This window comes from Dipteris shenzhenensis, chromosome 9 (genome assembly GCF_047967505.1).
Source record: "Dipteris shenzhenensis isolate YYH24624 ecotype China chromosome 9, Dip_SZ_1.0, whole genome shotgun sequence".
NCBI lineage: Eukaryota > Viridiplantae > Streptophyta > Polypodiopsida > Gleicheniales > Dipteridaceae > Dipteris > Dipteris shenzhenensis.
The window spans coordinates 31570376-31587490 of NC_141604.1; the positions used below are offsets into that span (position 1 = coordinate 31570376).

Consider the following 17115-nt stretch of genomic DNA (forward strand, 5'->3'; position numbering starts at 1 on the left):
TGTCGACATGCTGTGTATTTCTGCTAGGAAACCATGTATTAAAGACAAAAGTAGGACTTGAATCAGTGCAGAAATTGCCCATCTTACTGTGACAAGAACTACTTTTTATGCTCATGTGAATCAGCTTTCAGGATGACCATTTATCCTCTCTGTATGACCACCTAAAATTCTGCAAAATCGCCTGAGAAACAGCTATACAATCAGTGGATTGGTCCTCAAAAAATCAACATAGATTGCTATCAAGCAAACCTGCTTTAGGAACAGAGGAAATCATTGAAGACCACTAATCGCCGGATCGAGCTCATAGATACAAGTTCTTAGATCACATGTCGAATTGGCTAATGAGATCACAGAATCAAGACTAACCATTTTATGATGCATTAGGTCATATGCAACTTACTTGAATGTGTGGACAATAGAGTGTATGGACAGTGCATGCAAGCAATATGGACAGATGCAATGGTTGTGCCAGCAAATGCAGCTCTCTTGGGTGCATGCCAATTATGTAGAGCTGTTGATCTGTGTGCAGCCCTAAAACCTGCGAACAGTTGATGCAAGTGCAGTTTTGATGTACTCAAGTTAAACGACATATTCTAGAAGCCAGGGTGAAGGGATGAAAAAATGAGAGGTGATGATGGACAGAGTTAAAATTGGGCTTTCCAACTTGAAGTGCGACATGTGCCTTTTCATTCTAGTTGCAAAATTTACCCCAATTTATAACTCTAATGAGCTCAACTCTGATCCCAAAATCTGAGGGCCACACCCAGGAACCGATATTAAGTTAGAGGAATACATGCAAAAAAGCTTCCACAGGATTCAAAGGAGCTGAGAGGGGGGCTGCCGAAGGGAAGACAAGCTTGTGGATCACGATGACAAGGAGGATCAGGGAGAGAGTTTAGATCGTGGCCTTGGTAGAAGGAGGGGCACTGAAAGGTTTGGACAGGGAAGTGATGGGCTGCTGCTGCTGCTGCTGGGAGGTGGGAGATGGGTTGTCCATAGTGGTTGTTGCAAAGTGAGAGAGCTTGTAGGAGGCTAGGGATCTGCAAGGAGCATAGCTAGACAGCCACAGCCTTGGCCTCCTAGACCCATCTTGTTGCACTCTTTTTTCACAGAGTTTTCCATGTGTTTTGTGTTTTGTAATTCAATAACATCTAATAGAAGGGAAGGTAAGGCAGGAGCAGAAGGGAAGGGGGGAAAGAGGCAACGGGAAGAGGGGCTGCATGGAGTAAAAGCACTTGGCACAGTGGGAGGAGGCCTGCAGGATGAAAGTTGCAATGAGGCGGCTTCCCTAGCTACATTGAAAGGGAGGAGGAAAGAAGCAGCAGGGGGTAGCTGCGAGGGAGGAGGCAGCCAGAAGGTAAGATAAGAGAGACGGCACAGTTTGCTGCCACAAAGTGCATTCTAGAAAAAACCTAAGCATGTATCAGCACTTGGTCTGATATCATGCTAGAGACATGGGCAGCAGAATGTGGGTATGTGTAGCATTACTGCACTCATATGGGAATATAACAGCAAATGATCATAAAGAAGTGGCAGGATATTGGCATGGAGTAAAGCATATGGTTGCTTTTGCAATCTAGAGAGCACATCGCCATGCAGCAGCGTAGGGCATACAGCAGCAACATGGCCATGCATCATCATCATGTGGGCAAATAGCAGCAGCAGATGGCCGTAATGGATCAGCACCATGTGGGCATGGAGAAGAGCACATGCCAGAGCTTTGTTGAGCAAATGGGCATATGAAACACAACAAAATATGGGCTAATCGGCGTATGGGCATATGGGCATGGAGAAGCATATGAGCACAGGTGCTTGGGTAACAGCATCTGGGCATGGGTATAGTAGCAGGCGGACATGGTTAGTAGCACATAGCCATGGAGCAGCAACATATGGCCATACAAGAGCAGCAGGAGCATGGCTACCCTATGCAGTCTAATGCCAGTTGTGGCAGGCCATTAGTCTTTCTTTGAGGCCATGAAGTCATGGATTCTTTGCTCAAGGTGCCTTGGAAATGGTGAATTCACTAGGGCCTAGCTGATGGACAAGAATGGGTCATAAACATGGTGAACTTCACATGGAAGACATGGAAGACTTGGTGAGAGATAAGAAGAGACTTAATTGCAAGCCAAACGCAAAGCTTGACTAATAATGAATTGGGTTAAATGAAATCGAATAAATTTTTCTTAATGATTGACATGATGGACAGAAAACTATGGCATCAAGCTCTCCCCATTGCAAATGGCAGAGCATTTTATTGGGAGAGAGAAACATAATTTTGTCAGTTTCGTCTAAGAATGCCTTACAAATAAGAAAAATCAATCCTTTTTCTATGTCAACTCAGCCGCAAGTGCAGAGAGATTATTATATCAAAATAAGTGTTTGTATGCATATGTTGAGTTAATGCAGGTTTGCTGTTTACACTTGGGTATGGGATAGACACTCGCACCTGAGAGAAGCCATGCCCACATTAAATTGTGCACGGGGGGTTCCTATTTTGACCCTTCTATCTTGTGTTGTGTGGAGTTCATCTTAGAGGGAGTTGGTGCCGTATATTTATGTGAATGTTGGGTGTGTGTAAATTTAATCTTCAGTGTTTAGAAATTTTAGCAAGTTATTCAAGTAAACATAGGAATATGACATTGGTATTAGACATAGACACCTTAGATGGCTAGGTGTTGATGAGCTCTATCTATTTTTATGTGAATGTTCAAGATGCTACTCATTTAGCCTAAGGATGGATTCTTTTGGTCAGGCTATCCAAGGCCCTTCATTTTAATTTGTCAATCCTTACATTCTTTAGGCATGGGGATAATTATTTCCCGTACCAAGCTGCATTGTTTTTTAAAGGAGCTCATTATATCTTGGGGGTGATCTTCACAAGGTAGCTCATAGACATGTGGAGGGGATCGCACACCTGCAATAGAAAAAACTCGTTCCTTGCAAATCACATGGATTTTCCAGCTAGTAATGCATATAATAGCCTCCAGATGTCCTCGCAGAAATTGGAACACCACTTGAAGTTGCTCTTGTGGTCATACGAGACATGATGTTTTTCTGTTTTCAGCTACCGCCTGTCTTTGGCAATGCAATAACATGTGCTTTCTATACTGTGTGTCAGATACGCACAGAATGTTGGGCTGGTGCAATGGATGATGCAAACAGCTGGCAGGCATTTGTGTTTGCTCCCAGAGATGAATGGTTTGAAGTTATGGTAAGACCCACACAGCTGTCCGCAACTGCTTTGTTTAATGCCATGCTGAGTTACTGATCGCTAATGTTTTTGACATCAGATTCCTTTCAATCGCTACCTTCCTACATGGAAAGGGAAAATTATTGACACAAAGTCCGAAATGAACCTTGCCCGTGTTTGTGGGCTGACTCTCGCTCTTTCAGTAGATGGAGGACCAGAAGGTGCAATTGTTGGACCAGGAGAATTTCATCTTGAATTAGATTGGATTAAGGCTTTGCGCCGTTTTGATAATTGACATCTACCCACCTTGTATGACAGCCTCAAACAAGGTTAATTGTTTGACAACCTCAAACAAGGTTAATTGTTATATTTAGGAGATGTTACAAAAGTGGGCTCGAGTACAATGTGCAAGCTACTTTAAATCAGTAGAGCCTGGTTTGAATATGAAGAGTCTCACCCTTATCTGGGCTTAGATCGTTTGCCTCTACAATGGTAGATTGTTTGTATTTCTGAAAATGCGTACTAGACTATGACATCCAATGCAAACAATTTATTGTTGTTAAAATGCGTGGACTATCTATCTCTACATAATTTTTAATTAAACGATTCTATGACCATGTCGAAGCAATGTCAGACTGGGTAGAAGAACCCCAAGGAGATCTCTTAATTTTGACCGTGTAAGGAAAAAGGTTTTCAAATGAATTGGTGGTGCACTGGACAAAAGGCGGTTTCTTTTGATATTAAAGAAGATTCATACACTTAAAGGGTATATCTTCTATAGGGTTACCCATATATAAGGATCTAAACAAGCGAGGACAAGTACTAGTGAGCACTGCCTTATGTTCTGCAAAATGCAAATGATTGTGAAGATATTCGAATGGATGATTACTTTGTAGCACTTGCGATGGAAGCTTGTGTGTAGAACTGTTGGAAAGTTTGAGAGTGCGATCGCTTGCAAATTCAAAGTGATCTACAAACTCTGTGTGTGTGTGCGCGTGCGTGCATACGTGTGATTGCCTTCATTGTTTTGAATTTAAAAGCTTTTATGGAGCATTGGAGTATATCGATAGAGAAGGATAATGTTGATGAGTTAATTGGGGTGTGTGTGGGAAGAGAGAGAGAACTATTGGGAGGACACTTTTTTGCAAAACTCTCAGTAGAGCACTGTCCTTCCAAGGCATTGCTAAAAAAAGGTTCTAGCATGCATGTGACAAGGGTCCCTATAGTTTATGTGAATCCGTTGGGATGAAACCATAGCATTTGTATTGTGTTTACTAATGACGAATGGAGGAATGATTGTTTTAGTTCCTTAACCTTTGCTATAATATTTTCACACTTGTCCATACATCTAGCATTCCCATACATATATCTTTTCTTCTTGTAGGCATATGACTTAATCTAAAATGTTTATTTACATCACATTCCACCTTGGAGGTCACAACTCCACATGAGTTCTCATAGCACTTAGATTATGAGCAATCTCTCCATTAGTGCTTTGAATCTTAGGGGCGTTGTAATGTGCAGCATTGGGTCAGTGTAGCATTTATATTTTTGTTAATCCAGTTAAAGATTGTTGATTTCCTTTGCTTACACATGTTTTTGCTAGCCAATGGATGCTTGTTGGATGATATGCTAATCAAGGGTTCATTAGATGTTTGTATTTGAGTTAACCATCCACTACCAATTAAAGGAATTCATGATATTATGATCCAATTTTCCTAGTGGAAAGCTTGTGATATCTTTTTGTGCCCAAATTAGCATTGGACCTCTTATTAGTGTTGTGTGTTGATCAAAGGTTCATAATGGAAAATGTTGCCACCTCTTTTTTCTAAAGAAAAGAAACTTCTATGAAAAACCAACCATACAAATTAGTAATCCTAATGATGTTAATTGTGGAAAAGAAAGCAAAGAAAACTTAGTTGTCAGAAAGAAACAAACTTCTGGAGAGCCTAGCTCATTGCTTAGAACACGCGCTGATAGCCAAGGTGGTGCAGTATACATCTAGTGAATATGTCTCATTGTGAGCACATAAAAGGTGCTTGCAGCCCAAGCCTTGCAAGAATGCTCCTGCCTTTCGGTAATTGCTCTAGAACCCAGAGTCCTACGCTTCCAGATGGCACGCAGGGTGAAAATATGTCCTATTACATGGCACAAGCGTGGTTTCTACAGTGGGCAACCAAGGTGTTCCAAGCAATGATGCCCTAGACACCATCTCAGTTAACACTATCCTCTGGCGAAGGCAGGCGCACACGGGAAGGAGGTGTCACCATGTGCCTCAATCTTGACCATACGTTGGCTTTGAGTCTGGTAGGTTGGATTAATCAAGAATGCATGCCCCCTCTCTGTAAGCCATGCAACCATCCCATCAGGATTCTTAGAGAAACAATGAATTAGTTGAATTGTTCCTTCTTCACATGATGCTGTTTAAAATGATAGCAGGCATCAATGTGCTTTGATCTTTCATGATCTTTTGGATTCTTTGCCAAAGTAATGCCACTTTAGTTATCACAAAAGATCAATGTGGCACTATCTTTAAATGCTTCGAAGTCGTATTGCTTGACATGCACATCGTGCAAGAGATATGTACTCGGCCTCTGTTGTAGATAGTGCCACGGTGGCTTGGTTCTTGCTGACCAAGACACACAATGATCATTGAACATAAAGTGTATCTTGAAACTAGACTTGCATTTGGTGCCGCCTCCCCAATCTGCATCATAGAACCCCTCAAGCTGTGGTTCTTCATATCGGCTCTCTTTTTTATATGCTAGCCTATGATTGGTTGTCCCACTATGATATTTGAAAATTCTCTCTATCCCATTCCAATGGTGGACACATGGCTTTGCCACCATGAACTCAATAGCCCTACTGCATAGCAAATATAGGCCGTGATGTCATCAAGTAGATGAGCTAACAGCCATTTGTCGGTAAAGTGTAGGATTTAAAAAATTTGCACTTTGCAATTTCAGCATGTTATGCCAAGTCTCAATAGGTGTGCTCAAAGGTATGACATCCAACAGCCCAAACTGTTCCAACATAGAGTCAATGTACCTTGTTTGCTGAAAAATATGCCTTCCTCTGTTTGTGCTACCTCAACACCCAAACTATAATGCAAGAATCTCAAATCATGCATTTCAAGCTGTCTACAAAGATTGACCTTGACCTCCTTGATCAGCTTGTTGCTGCTATCCACATACAGTGCAATGATTAGAGCATCTGCATTCATCTTCACATACACCCCATGATCAAGTTAAATTCTCTTTAAGTCTTGTTGTCTGAAATAAGTGTCCATCTTGCTATACTAAGCCCTGGGGGCTTGCTTGAGACCATAGAGTGCCTTTTTAGCTTGCACACAAAGTGCTCAAATCCTTTCTCCACAAAAGCTTGTGGTTGCTACATATGTAGCTCTTCTTGCAGGTCTCCATTGAGGAACGTAGACTTGATATCCATCTGATGTAAGTGCAACCCCATACTGCAAGCAAGAGAAAGAATAAGGTAGATTGTTTTCATCCTTGTGACTAGTGCAAACGTTTCATCATAGTCAATGCCCTCCTATTGAGCATAGCCTTTTTCCACCAATCTTGCCTTATACTTGTCTACAATCATGTCAGTTTTTTGCTTTGTAGAACCATTTGTGGCCAATGACATTCTTTCCTTCAGGTGGTTCCACCAACTCCCAAACTTCATTTTGCAGAATGCCATTATACTCTTCTTCCATGGCATCAACCCATTCCTTGGATTTTACTACCTCTTGGAAGTTGACAGGTTCTTTGACCTGTGCCACACAACACTGTTTGCACCCTGCTAGGTGTTACGTCTTTGACAATGTCATCTGCCTCATCTATTAGCTTCTTTTCCCACCTTGGCATCTACTTGGATGATGTGGCTTCTTGGTCATGTTGACAATTAGATGCATTCTCCACTTGCGAATTTGTAGAATGTCTAGGCGATACTCCTTATTCCGTGGGCTGCTCCTACTCACTAGGTAGCATGTCATCAAATATTTCCATGGATGTTTGCAAATCTGCGTCTCTACCATTGTCAACCGCTTGATTCTTTGCTCTTCCATTTTATTCTACATAACCATGATGGCAAGTAGCTTGCTTTACCGTCTCATCAGATACCACATCACAGGTAGCAAATGTTTTATGTGTTGTAGGATTATACAGCTTATAAGCTTTGTGTTCCTCTGCATTACCAAACCAAAATGCACTTCTCACTCTTGGCATCAAAATTACCTCTGTTGTCCTTTGGCACATGAGCATAGGTAGTTGATCCAAATACGTTGAGATGTTGGATATTTGGCTTATGCCCAGTCCATGCTTCCTTTAGTGTCATATCATGTAAAGCATTCATAGAGGACCGGTTTGACAAATAAACCATTGTGCAAAGTGCTTCTGCCCAAAACTTGATAGGTATGTCCTTTGTTTACATCATGCTACTTGCACGCTCAACAATGGTGCGGTTCTTCCTTTCTACTACTCCATTTTGTTGCTATGTTTTAGGCAACAAAAATTCTCTGTGTATTTCCCATTGCTTGCAAACTCAGTGAACTCTTTGGAGCTATATTCTCCCCCATTGTTGAATCTAAGGCCTTTGATTTGACAACAATCAATCTAAGCTTTTGCCATAGTCTTGAACTCTTTGAGCTTTGAAAGTAGTTCAGAACACTTCATGGTGTAGACAAATATCTTCCTTGGTGTACTATTAATAAATGTGACAAAGTATCTCCTATCACCAAGTGATGGCATATTGGTCATATGTCCTGCAATATTATTTCGCACCAAGTCTAATTGTCTCTTGGCTCCTTCAAACAAATCACCCTCCTTGATTGAGGGAGCCCTTACATCATGTTCTTGCATGTAAGAAACTACATGGATATGAAATTTAGATGTCCATGACTTTGGTGCCATAATCGAGAATTCGTGTCAGCAACTATGCATGCTCTCTGACCAGGGTTTGTGATCACAAATTTGTAAAAAAAGCCACCTCTCTCCTATATCCAATGATCTCTTTTCGAGTGAACAAGAGCACCTTCTTATCATCAAAGAGCATTCTAATATTCTATTCAACACATTGGATAACTGACAATAAATTCATGGCAAGTATTGACACATAAAGGACATCACAAATAAACTTTACCTTTCCATTTGGAAGTTGAACTGGTATATTACCAATTCCGTTGACTAGTATTGGATGATTGTCTCCCAGATGAACATCTAGAGATCCCTTGAGTGGATTAATTGCCTTGAACCAATCACATTTGGTCTATTTTTCTTGACACACTCAATGCTATGCATAATTTGATATCCTTAATATATTTGTCGCTATATGACCTATCTGCGACAACTGGCATCCTTGTCCTTGGACATCACCATTTCTGGCCCATTAGAAGCATACCCAAATTCTACTACATGTGCCCTCCATGGTTTCTTGCCATTGTTGCTATTAGGCCTAGCTTTTGGCTCACATGGCATTCTGTAGCAATGTGACTGAACTTACCACATTCATAGAATTTGATTTTTCTCTTTGTAGATTGCTTCTGCTTAGCAAAAGGCTTGTCTTTGTTGGTTTTGATTGTTCTTGTGCCATCCAGGCTTGGACTTTGAACTTTCACCATGTTGTGTATTCCTTTTAGGCTTCTTGTCTTTGAACTACATATTGCATAGCTTTGCCACCAATGCACCCTCAACATGGTCATCCCTCAATCCTTTTCTTCAATCCTTTCTTGGATCAATAGGCTTATTAGTTCATCGGACTTGATAGCTGCAGCCTCTGGCAATCACTACCATCGTAAGGCTATCAAAGGATGGGGGTAAACTTTGGAGTATTCTTTTAACAAACTTTGCATCATCCATATCAAGACATTCTCAGTCAATCTATCCTGTTCAGATGTTCCAGCAAAGCATCACCTTCTTCCATAGGAGGTTTGCCAATTGTGTCTTCAGATTGAGGCATGTAACTAGTGAATTTTCCTCATAATTGGACGTCAACATTGTGCGCACCTCAAAGGTATTTGTCAAATGAATCACTTGGGAAAACACTATGTTCTTGAGGCATTTTGTGAAAATATCCATTGCTTTGCCATTCAACTCATCATAGGCATCCTTCTCTGCTTGTGTGGCATTTTGCATTGGCGTTGTCACTTTGCCATCAACAAAATCTCCACAACTTTCTAGTGATAAACATATTCTTTATGTAGCATTTCGACATGTGAGTTATTTCCATCAAACAGAAGAGTGTATACCACATGAAATTATCCCATTGATGTCATCCTAATGATGACTCAACACTCTCTGATCTGGTTTAGAACATTTTGAATTTGAAGTTCTGAGTAAAAAGTTATGATCCCCCAAAAAATTGATGCCTTTGGAATGCCAAAAATGGGCCAAATTTGGACCTTGGAGTACCCAAAAAAAAAAAACGTCGGTGTGGGTGGTGGAAAGGGGAAGGCGGGGGGGGCGCTCAAAGAGAGGAGGTGGGGGGGTGGAAACAAGGGGGGGGGGGGGGGGGATGGTGGAAAAGGGGGGGGCATGTGGTAGTTGAGGTGGGGGGTGAAAAAAAAGGGGTGGTGGTGGAGGGGGGTGGAGAAGGAGAAAGGGGGTGGTGGTGGAGGGGGGTGGAGAGGGTGGTGGTGGTGGTGGGGGAGCTTAAAATGACAAAAAACTTGGCAGAATTGGAAAGGGAGGGGGAGACGATGACCTACAACGCTCTCCCAAATCTTTGTTGATGTAACAGGATTGTTGAGGGAGATAGTGGATGGTAGGTGGATGGCTAGGCCATCGTAGTAGCAAGAAGGGCTCAAAGCAAACTTGACGATGAGGATGGGAGTAGGATGGCGTTTGATGGAGATGGAGGAGGGTCTTGCATGGGGCTCGGAGAGGATGGAGGCTAGATGTGGAGGAAGAATAATGAGGGGGTGGAGAGGGTTTCTATAAGAATGGAGGTGGGAGGGGTTTAGAATTTACAGTTTTATGACGCTCGTTGAGCAAAACTTGCAATGAGGATATTTTAACAACTTAGCCATTGTTGAGTGGTTATGACCCTCGTTGAGCAACAGTTGCAATGAGGATATTTTTACAACTTAGTATTGCCGAGAGCCTCATTAAGGCTAATTGATAGAACACTATACATTATTGTATTCACAGAGGCCAACCTAGCTTTGTTCGATTTTTTTGGGAGCAAACAATGGGTCGAAGACCGTGTATAAATGTAGGAGTTAGCATCTACCCCCAACAACAACACGATAAAACTCTACCCTAAAAATTCTTGGTTGTTCATCACCATCTCCAAGGAATCCATAGAGCACAGCCATAAAGAGACCAATTGCATGCATGCTATCCAAGGAGGTAGCCTAGAGATGTGGGGGAAATTGGTGGAGATTATGAAGACATTCCACAAGAGCAAGCATTTCAATTCTTTGTGAGTGCAACACAATGACCTTGTATGAGAAAGCATACAAGATTGGGATCATGTTGCATCAAGGGGGGGTAAGATTATTTGCAGTGTTTTGTGTGGTTCCTGCCATGGTGAAAAGAGTGGGTGAGCAGTAGATTGTATGAGCAGGGGAGAGAAAGGGTAGATGAGAGTAGAGGAGGGAGCGTGGAGCAAAGTAGGGGGGGTAGATGAGAGTAACATTCTCCATGTTTGGGGCCACAGTTAAATAGTATTAGTGGCACTCTAATATTAATGAGCCATCTTAAATAAATCAAAATTTGAGCCACCACGGTGACTGGAGTCCCGGTGGTGCCATTCAAATAATCATGATCCATCTTAATAAGGAAACTTAAATTAATCAAAATCCAAGCCATCGCGGTGACAAGAGGCCCATTGGTGCCATCCAAATAATCATGAGCCATCTTCAATTAATCAAAATTGGAGCCACTAATTAATCACATGCCTGGATGTTGCTCTGCTGGGCAGTGCTATATTTTGCAAATATTCTTTGCCACACAAAGATTCATCAGAAGGCCTTAAAAAATAGTAAAATTTGGCCTTCTCATTCAAGGTGAGGGCACCACGGCGGTGACTAGGACTAGATTGCTTGTTTTGGCCCAAAATAAATAGCTAGCATGCAAGCCCATCCAATTATAGAATTATGAGTTGCTATTTAATCTCATGCCACCATGGTGATTGGTAATTAACTACACTAAAAATAATTGAGAAATGTTAAATAATCGCATGCAAGCTTTCCAATTATTTAATCATGAGCCACTATTTAATCACATGCCACTGCGGTGACTGTTAATACACTACACTAAACATAATTGAGACATCTAAACAATCATGAAGGAGCCGCCATGCCAGTCTGATTGGTAATTAAGTGATAATTAAATCGCCATGCTAGTGTGTAATTAAGTGGTAATTAAATTGCATGCTTGCCAGTGACAAGTGCACCTTGGGCACTACCCACGGATCATGGACGGGCAAGATTGCCAGTGACATGGGCAATATTTCCCACATTGTAGATGCATTCAATGCACCCTTATATTGCATGCAAGCCTAGTGGTGCCATCCAAATAATCATGAAGGAGATGCCATGCCAATGAATGGTAATTAAATTGTATGCAAGCTCGGTGGTACCGTCACTGCCACATTCAATTAATCAAAATTTGAGCTGCCAATTATTCACATGCCACTCATCCGAATAATCATGAAGGAGCCACCATGGTGGATGGTAATTAATTTCACTCTACCTAATCATATACACATCAAATTTTTGGGGTGAAAAAAGACTTATGGTTTTGTTGCCAATTTAAGCCTTAGCGCCTTAGCCAACCACCGTAGTGGGCATCGCTTGAGCTAGACCACCACAGTGGACTTCACTCTACTTAAGCCTCTACTATTCCATTTCCTTTACCATTTTCAATTCCTTTCATTATTTTTTCTAGGCCGCAATTACTCCTTTTCCATTTTCTACTCCCTTCACCATTATCTTTTGACCTTTCTTTGTTGCACTCTTCTTGCAACTTTTATCCTCTCTCATAATGGATCCCCTTGGGCGCACCGAGATCCCAAATGTGTCATCCTACTCCTCCATCTTTGCAAAATTTGAGAGCGTCTCACACAAATTGTCCTCCCCCTCTGCACAGGGCGAGAGCTTCTCAACAATCTTCCCTTCCCTAGTCTTAAAATCATGACATGCGAACCTCCTCACAAAATCGTTCCTCCCCTAATCTTAAAATCATGACATACGAGAGCTCCCACACAGTTTTCAAAAGCCAGATGCAGATTCTCTCTCCAAATTCACCAAATTGATAGATGAAGTGAATGTGAAGGATGGATACATTTTTTGTCAAAGTCAAAAGATTAACATCAGTGAAAGCATGATTGAAAAGGTGCTAAGCATTCCTGGAAGTAATTGCAAGCACAATTCTTAGAGAAGTCATGGAAGAGAAATGACATTAAAGCTTTATACCCCAATGCCGATATTAGTATAGATGGTGGAGTTAAGGTTTCAAGCTGGAAACTGATGTTTAGGATGTGTTGAAATAGACAAGGCAATACTTTCCTAATACGAGAGGAATCGTGAAGTTCTAGCATGTTCAAGTAGTAGTAGAGAAATTAAATAGATGTACGATCTCTTTGTCATGGGCAATCTCTAGGAGCATGCTGAATAACTTGAAGAATTGTAAGGATGGTAAATATAAATTGTCATCTAAGTCAATCAGAGTTGCTATGCACCTAATGGAAACTTCCTTCAAATCAATTTTTGAGCAATATGATAGGAAGATGAATTTTCTATAATATCTTGGCATGCTTCTTTTGATGTCTTGATAGTGTTGAGCTCTCCTAGCATGAAATCTTGCACATTCTACTTGATTAGATGATAGCATACTTATCTTTCTTATCCCATTCTGCCTGTGCTCGGCCAATGGTAGGATCTGCTACAGGTGCAGAAACTGTTTGTGTAGTTGGAGATCTTGCTATAGATCCCACTGTTGGTGCTATAATAACAGGTGGAGTAGAGCTACTACTGGTGGCTGGATCATCCAATGGTCTAGGTGTAGATCCAGCAACATACTCCCATTTGTCCTAAAGTACAAGAATGGTCTCCATTTGGTATTTCCATGTGCCGTAATTGAAGTTGTCTACCTTAGCAGATGCCTCGAGATTGGGGTTGGTAGTCGTAGACATGGTGCAAGAAATGTTTTCAAAGTGTCATAAAAATCATTATTTGAATCAACTACAAAACACTAAGTATAGCAAGTGAAATCTGAACGGTCGGTGAAGATAAAACTGCAATATATAATCTGATCTGTTACAAGGCTTGTGGCAAATGATGCCGAGAATAGCCAAGAGGCTTTATAAGGTTGAAATAAAGTGCACAATGCCGTGAAATAGCCAAATAGGCTTTAGAATGATGGCATGTGTGTGTGAAATCAAATCATGTGCTATCTACCCACTAATCAATCAGCAATGCCTGTGAACACTCTGAAGTTTTCTCATTGAACTGATGAACGCCAGGTTTCAGGTAATGTGATGATGTGAAACCGTATGTGAGCATATGGACTAGGAACTAGTCAAGAATTTTGGGCATGGCTTAGATTGGCAGCTTGGAGAACTTCAAAGAGTCTCCTCTATGGTGATCTAGTCTACTCTGGTCTAGATCTATACCAATTGTCGATTAATGAAAGAACAGCAAATAATTTCTTTTCTTTGGTTCTTTTTATGTGCTGGGTCAGATGCATCAATGTAGAGGCTGATGTGTGTGTAGGAAGTGGATTTGTTAGTGAGACTCAAAAGTGAGTGATACTTGTGTTGAAATGTGTGCATGGAGGGGCAAAAAGGGTGCAAAGTGCTCAATGATGATGTGGCACTCAAGGTCACATGTAGGGGTGTGCCTACCAAGGGAATGTGCCTGTGGAGCACTGAGTGAGGTGGCAGGTAGGTGCACATGCAGTGTGTGACAGTGTGCCTGTGAAGGGGCAGGCAGCAGTGCCTAGTAAGCCACCGATGATGTGGTAGGTTGACTAGTCGAAGATGATGTGGCAGATGACATGGTCAAAGCTGATATGGCATGCTGACTTGGTCAAAGTGATGACATGGCATAGCTAATGTGGATGATGATGTGGCTTGATGACATGGCTTGATGACATGGCCTGATGATGTGGCCTAATGACATGGCCTACTGATGTGGCTTGATGATGTACAGTTAAATGTACCCAAGATTAGGTAACCCTAGGTGACATGGCCAATAAGGTTACCACATGGCAACCTTCTAACCACAGTGTGGTCAACCAGGGGATAAGGATAACCCCCTTATCTACCACGTGTCGCTTGTTTAGAGGCCAAAATCTTTGAATATGCCGATAGAATCTTTTGAAGATTTCGTCTTGGAGAGGACACCTGTCAAAGAAGGCGTAGTTGGTCCTATGAGCAGTTGACTGTTGAAGAGCTTGAAGGTCTTGGGTTGTAGCAGCGATGGCGCTGTGGCATTGAGAGCCGCCAAATCCATGCCGGTTGTCGCTCTCTGAGTTGGAGGCATCGCTAGTGGAGGCAATGGAGTGGAGTCATTGGCAACGGGAGCTATTGGCCCATTTTGGAGCTATTTGGAGTGGTCATCCAGTCATGGAGCCGTTTATAGCGCTGGTCGAGGAGAGCCAGTGGTGGCAAAGGTCGCGATGGATGGTTGAGCATAATAGTGCATGCAGTAGACACCAACAATTCCCATGCAACAACGAGCCAATGGCTGGCTCCCAGCTCTATCAATGCTCCAAGCCCCGATTGCTTGGAGCTATGGAGGTAAAGAGATGTTGTTGGCGGGGGTGTTGTTGATTGTAGGTTGGAGTCACAAGAGCTTGGCCATCGGCTAGTTGGAGCTAGCCCGTGGTCGGAGCGAGGAGTTGATGTAGTGCAGGGAAGACATCGCTGGAGCCAAAGATGCACTAAAGGCATTCGTTGGCAAAGCCGTACATAGTAGTTGTTGAATGAGCCGAGCATAAGCTGCCATTTTTGCAAGACCTCGCACTAAAGGTGCTATGGTGTAGATGGGCTACGGGTGTTGAAGAGGCATTGAAGAGAATAGCTGTGAGTCTGAGTCGTGGTTGGAGCTTGCTAATTGCTTTCTCTCACTGAATAAAAGACCAGAGAGATCTCTTTGTCAACAGTCTCGACTAACTTTCTTTCTATAAGAACCACTACCTTTCTCTCTTAGGAATCTTTCAAAGAGAGGATTTCCTCTCAGAAATCTCTTCCTATTTTTCTCTCAAAGCACTCACAAATCTCTCAAGATAAATAGAAAACCCTCCAAAAGAAGGAGCATCTCTCTCTCTCTCTCTCTCTCTCTCTCTCTCTCTCTCATGTGAATGGAAATATCTCAACTGATGAAAATATCTCAAAGAACAATGAATCAAATGGAAGGAGATTAAGGGAATGGAAGGAGATTAATGAAAATCTCTCAAACTTTGATGGATGGAATTCTCTGACCAACGGATAGAAATTTCTCTATCACTCAACGGAAGTGAAAGAACACTCAATCTCTCGATCGCTCAATCAATCACACTCTCACACAAGGATGGTGCCTCAGCGAAAGGCAGAATCATGCTCTGATACCATGACCAAATATGAAGAGGGGAGAGGAGAAGAGTGGAGATGAGGAGAGAGGGCACAGCTAGAGAGCACACCACAAATGACTAATTGTACACTAGATTAAGTTGAAAATGTAGAATATATACAACCCCATTTAGGGTTAGGGTTAGGGTTAGGGCATCTAACCCTTTCCTTATAGCACTCTATAAGTGTTAGTGCTATTCACATGTAATCACATGATCAACAACAGATTCCAATAATGTCTGACTTACTGCTAGCAAATGACATTATCCCTTCGATTTGTCATGGCCTCTGATAGCTTGTGCTTGGGCTTCTCATGCATCATCACATAGTATTCTATATTTTATGCATTACCCTCAACTGCACAAAATGCAAAGTTATCTCCCATGACTACACCATAAAAAAGTGTGGCAGTTCATGGAACGCATCAAAGATCTCTAGCATGCAACTTAGCAGGTCTAATAATGGTTACTAGTGTAAGATTCTTGAGTTGCCACGAACCAATATGGTGTAGGTTGGTGCATTGGTCGTAGTCCTTATCAATGCAAAATGGACATTGAAAGCATGAAATGGATATGAATAAAACTTGTGTTGGGTCTTTCTTGTTAAATTCATAAACTAAGTGGAAAAATTTGGGTACTGGCTAGCCTAACAATGATATCTTCTACATCTTGAAGCTTTTCCCCATCTTACTTTAGCTATCTAGCTGTTAGTGCTTCCATGGCCATTGTACTAATTGTACTAACTATGGTACTAGCAACATAACATAATTTAATGTGATAGTGGCACAACACTAAAAAAATTAGTACTTTATAAATTCTATAAGTATAATATATATATATATATATATATATGATAAGAACATACTATGTATTCAGTACTAAATGTATGCCAAAAAACACCACATATATAGTTAGGTTTTTTAGAATTAATCATAATCTAAACAATACTATATACATAGTTAGATTTGTTAGAATCAATATTAGTCTTACCTTTTATATATATATATATATATAGTATTCTAAAAAAGCTAACTCTATATATAATATTTTTTGGCATACACTTAGTACTGAATACATAGTATGTACTTATCAAATCTAACTTTATATATAGTAATATTTAGAGTACTACTAGTAGTAGTGAATACATTGAGTACTACCAGTAGTGAATACATAGGATGTACTTATCAAATCTAACTTTATATATAGTACTATTTAGAGTACTATCAGTAGTGAATACATGGGATGTACTTATCTAACTATTAATTCTAGCAAATCTAACTATGTATCTAGTACTATTTAGGAGTAATATTAGTATTGAATATGTAGTATGTACTATGCCTAGTATGTACTTAACAAATCTACATAATATGTATT

The 17115-nt window shown here is 41.1% G+C and overlaps 1 protein-coding gene across 3 annotated transcripts in view; it reads left to right on the forward strand.

The window, feature by feature from the left end:
• Positions 1 to 3730, forward strand: part of LOC147898518 (putative complex I intermediate-associated protein 30) — a 59336-nt gene extending 55606 nt beyond the window's left edge. For all 3 annotated transcript variants that reach the window (XM_087379386.1, XM_087379387.1, XM_087379388.1), the window contains 2 exons: positions 3119 to 3211; positions 3291 to 3730. In XM_087379386.1, the coding sequence (XP_087235512.1) occupies positions 3119 to 3211; positions 3291 to 3485 (288 nt within the window). In that variant the 3' untranslated portion in view covers positions 3486 to 3730. The remainder of the gene's footprint in view (positions 1 to 3118; positions 3212 to 3290) is intronic.
• Positions 3731 to 17115: the final 13385 nt, after the last annotated feature.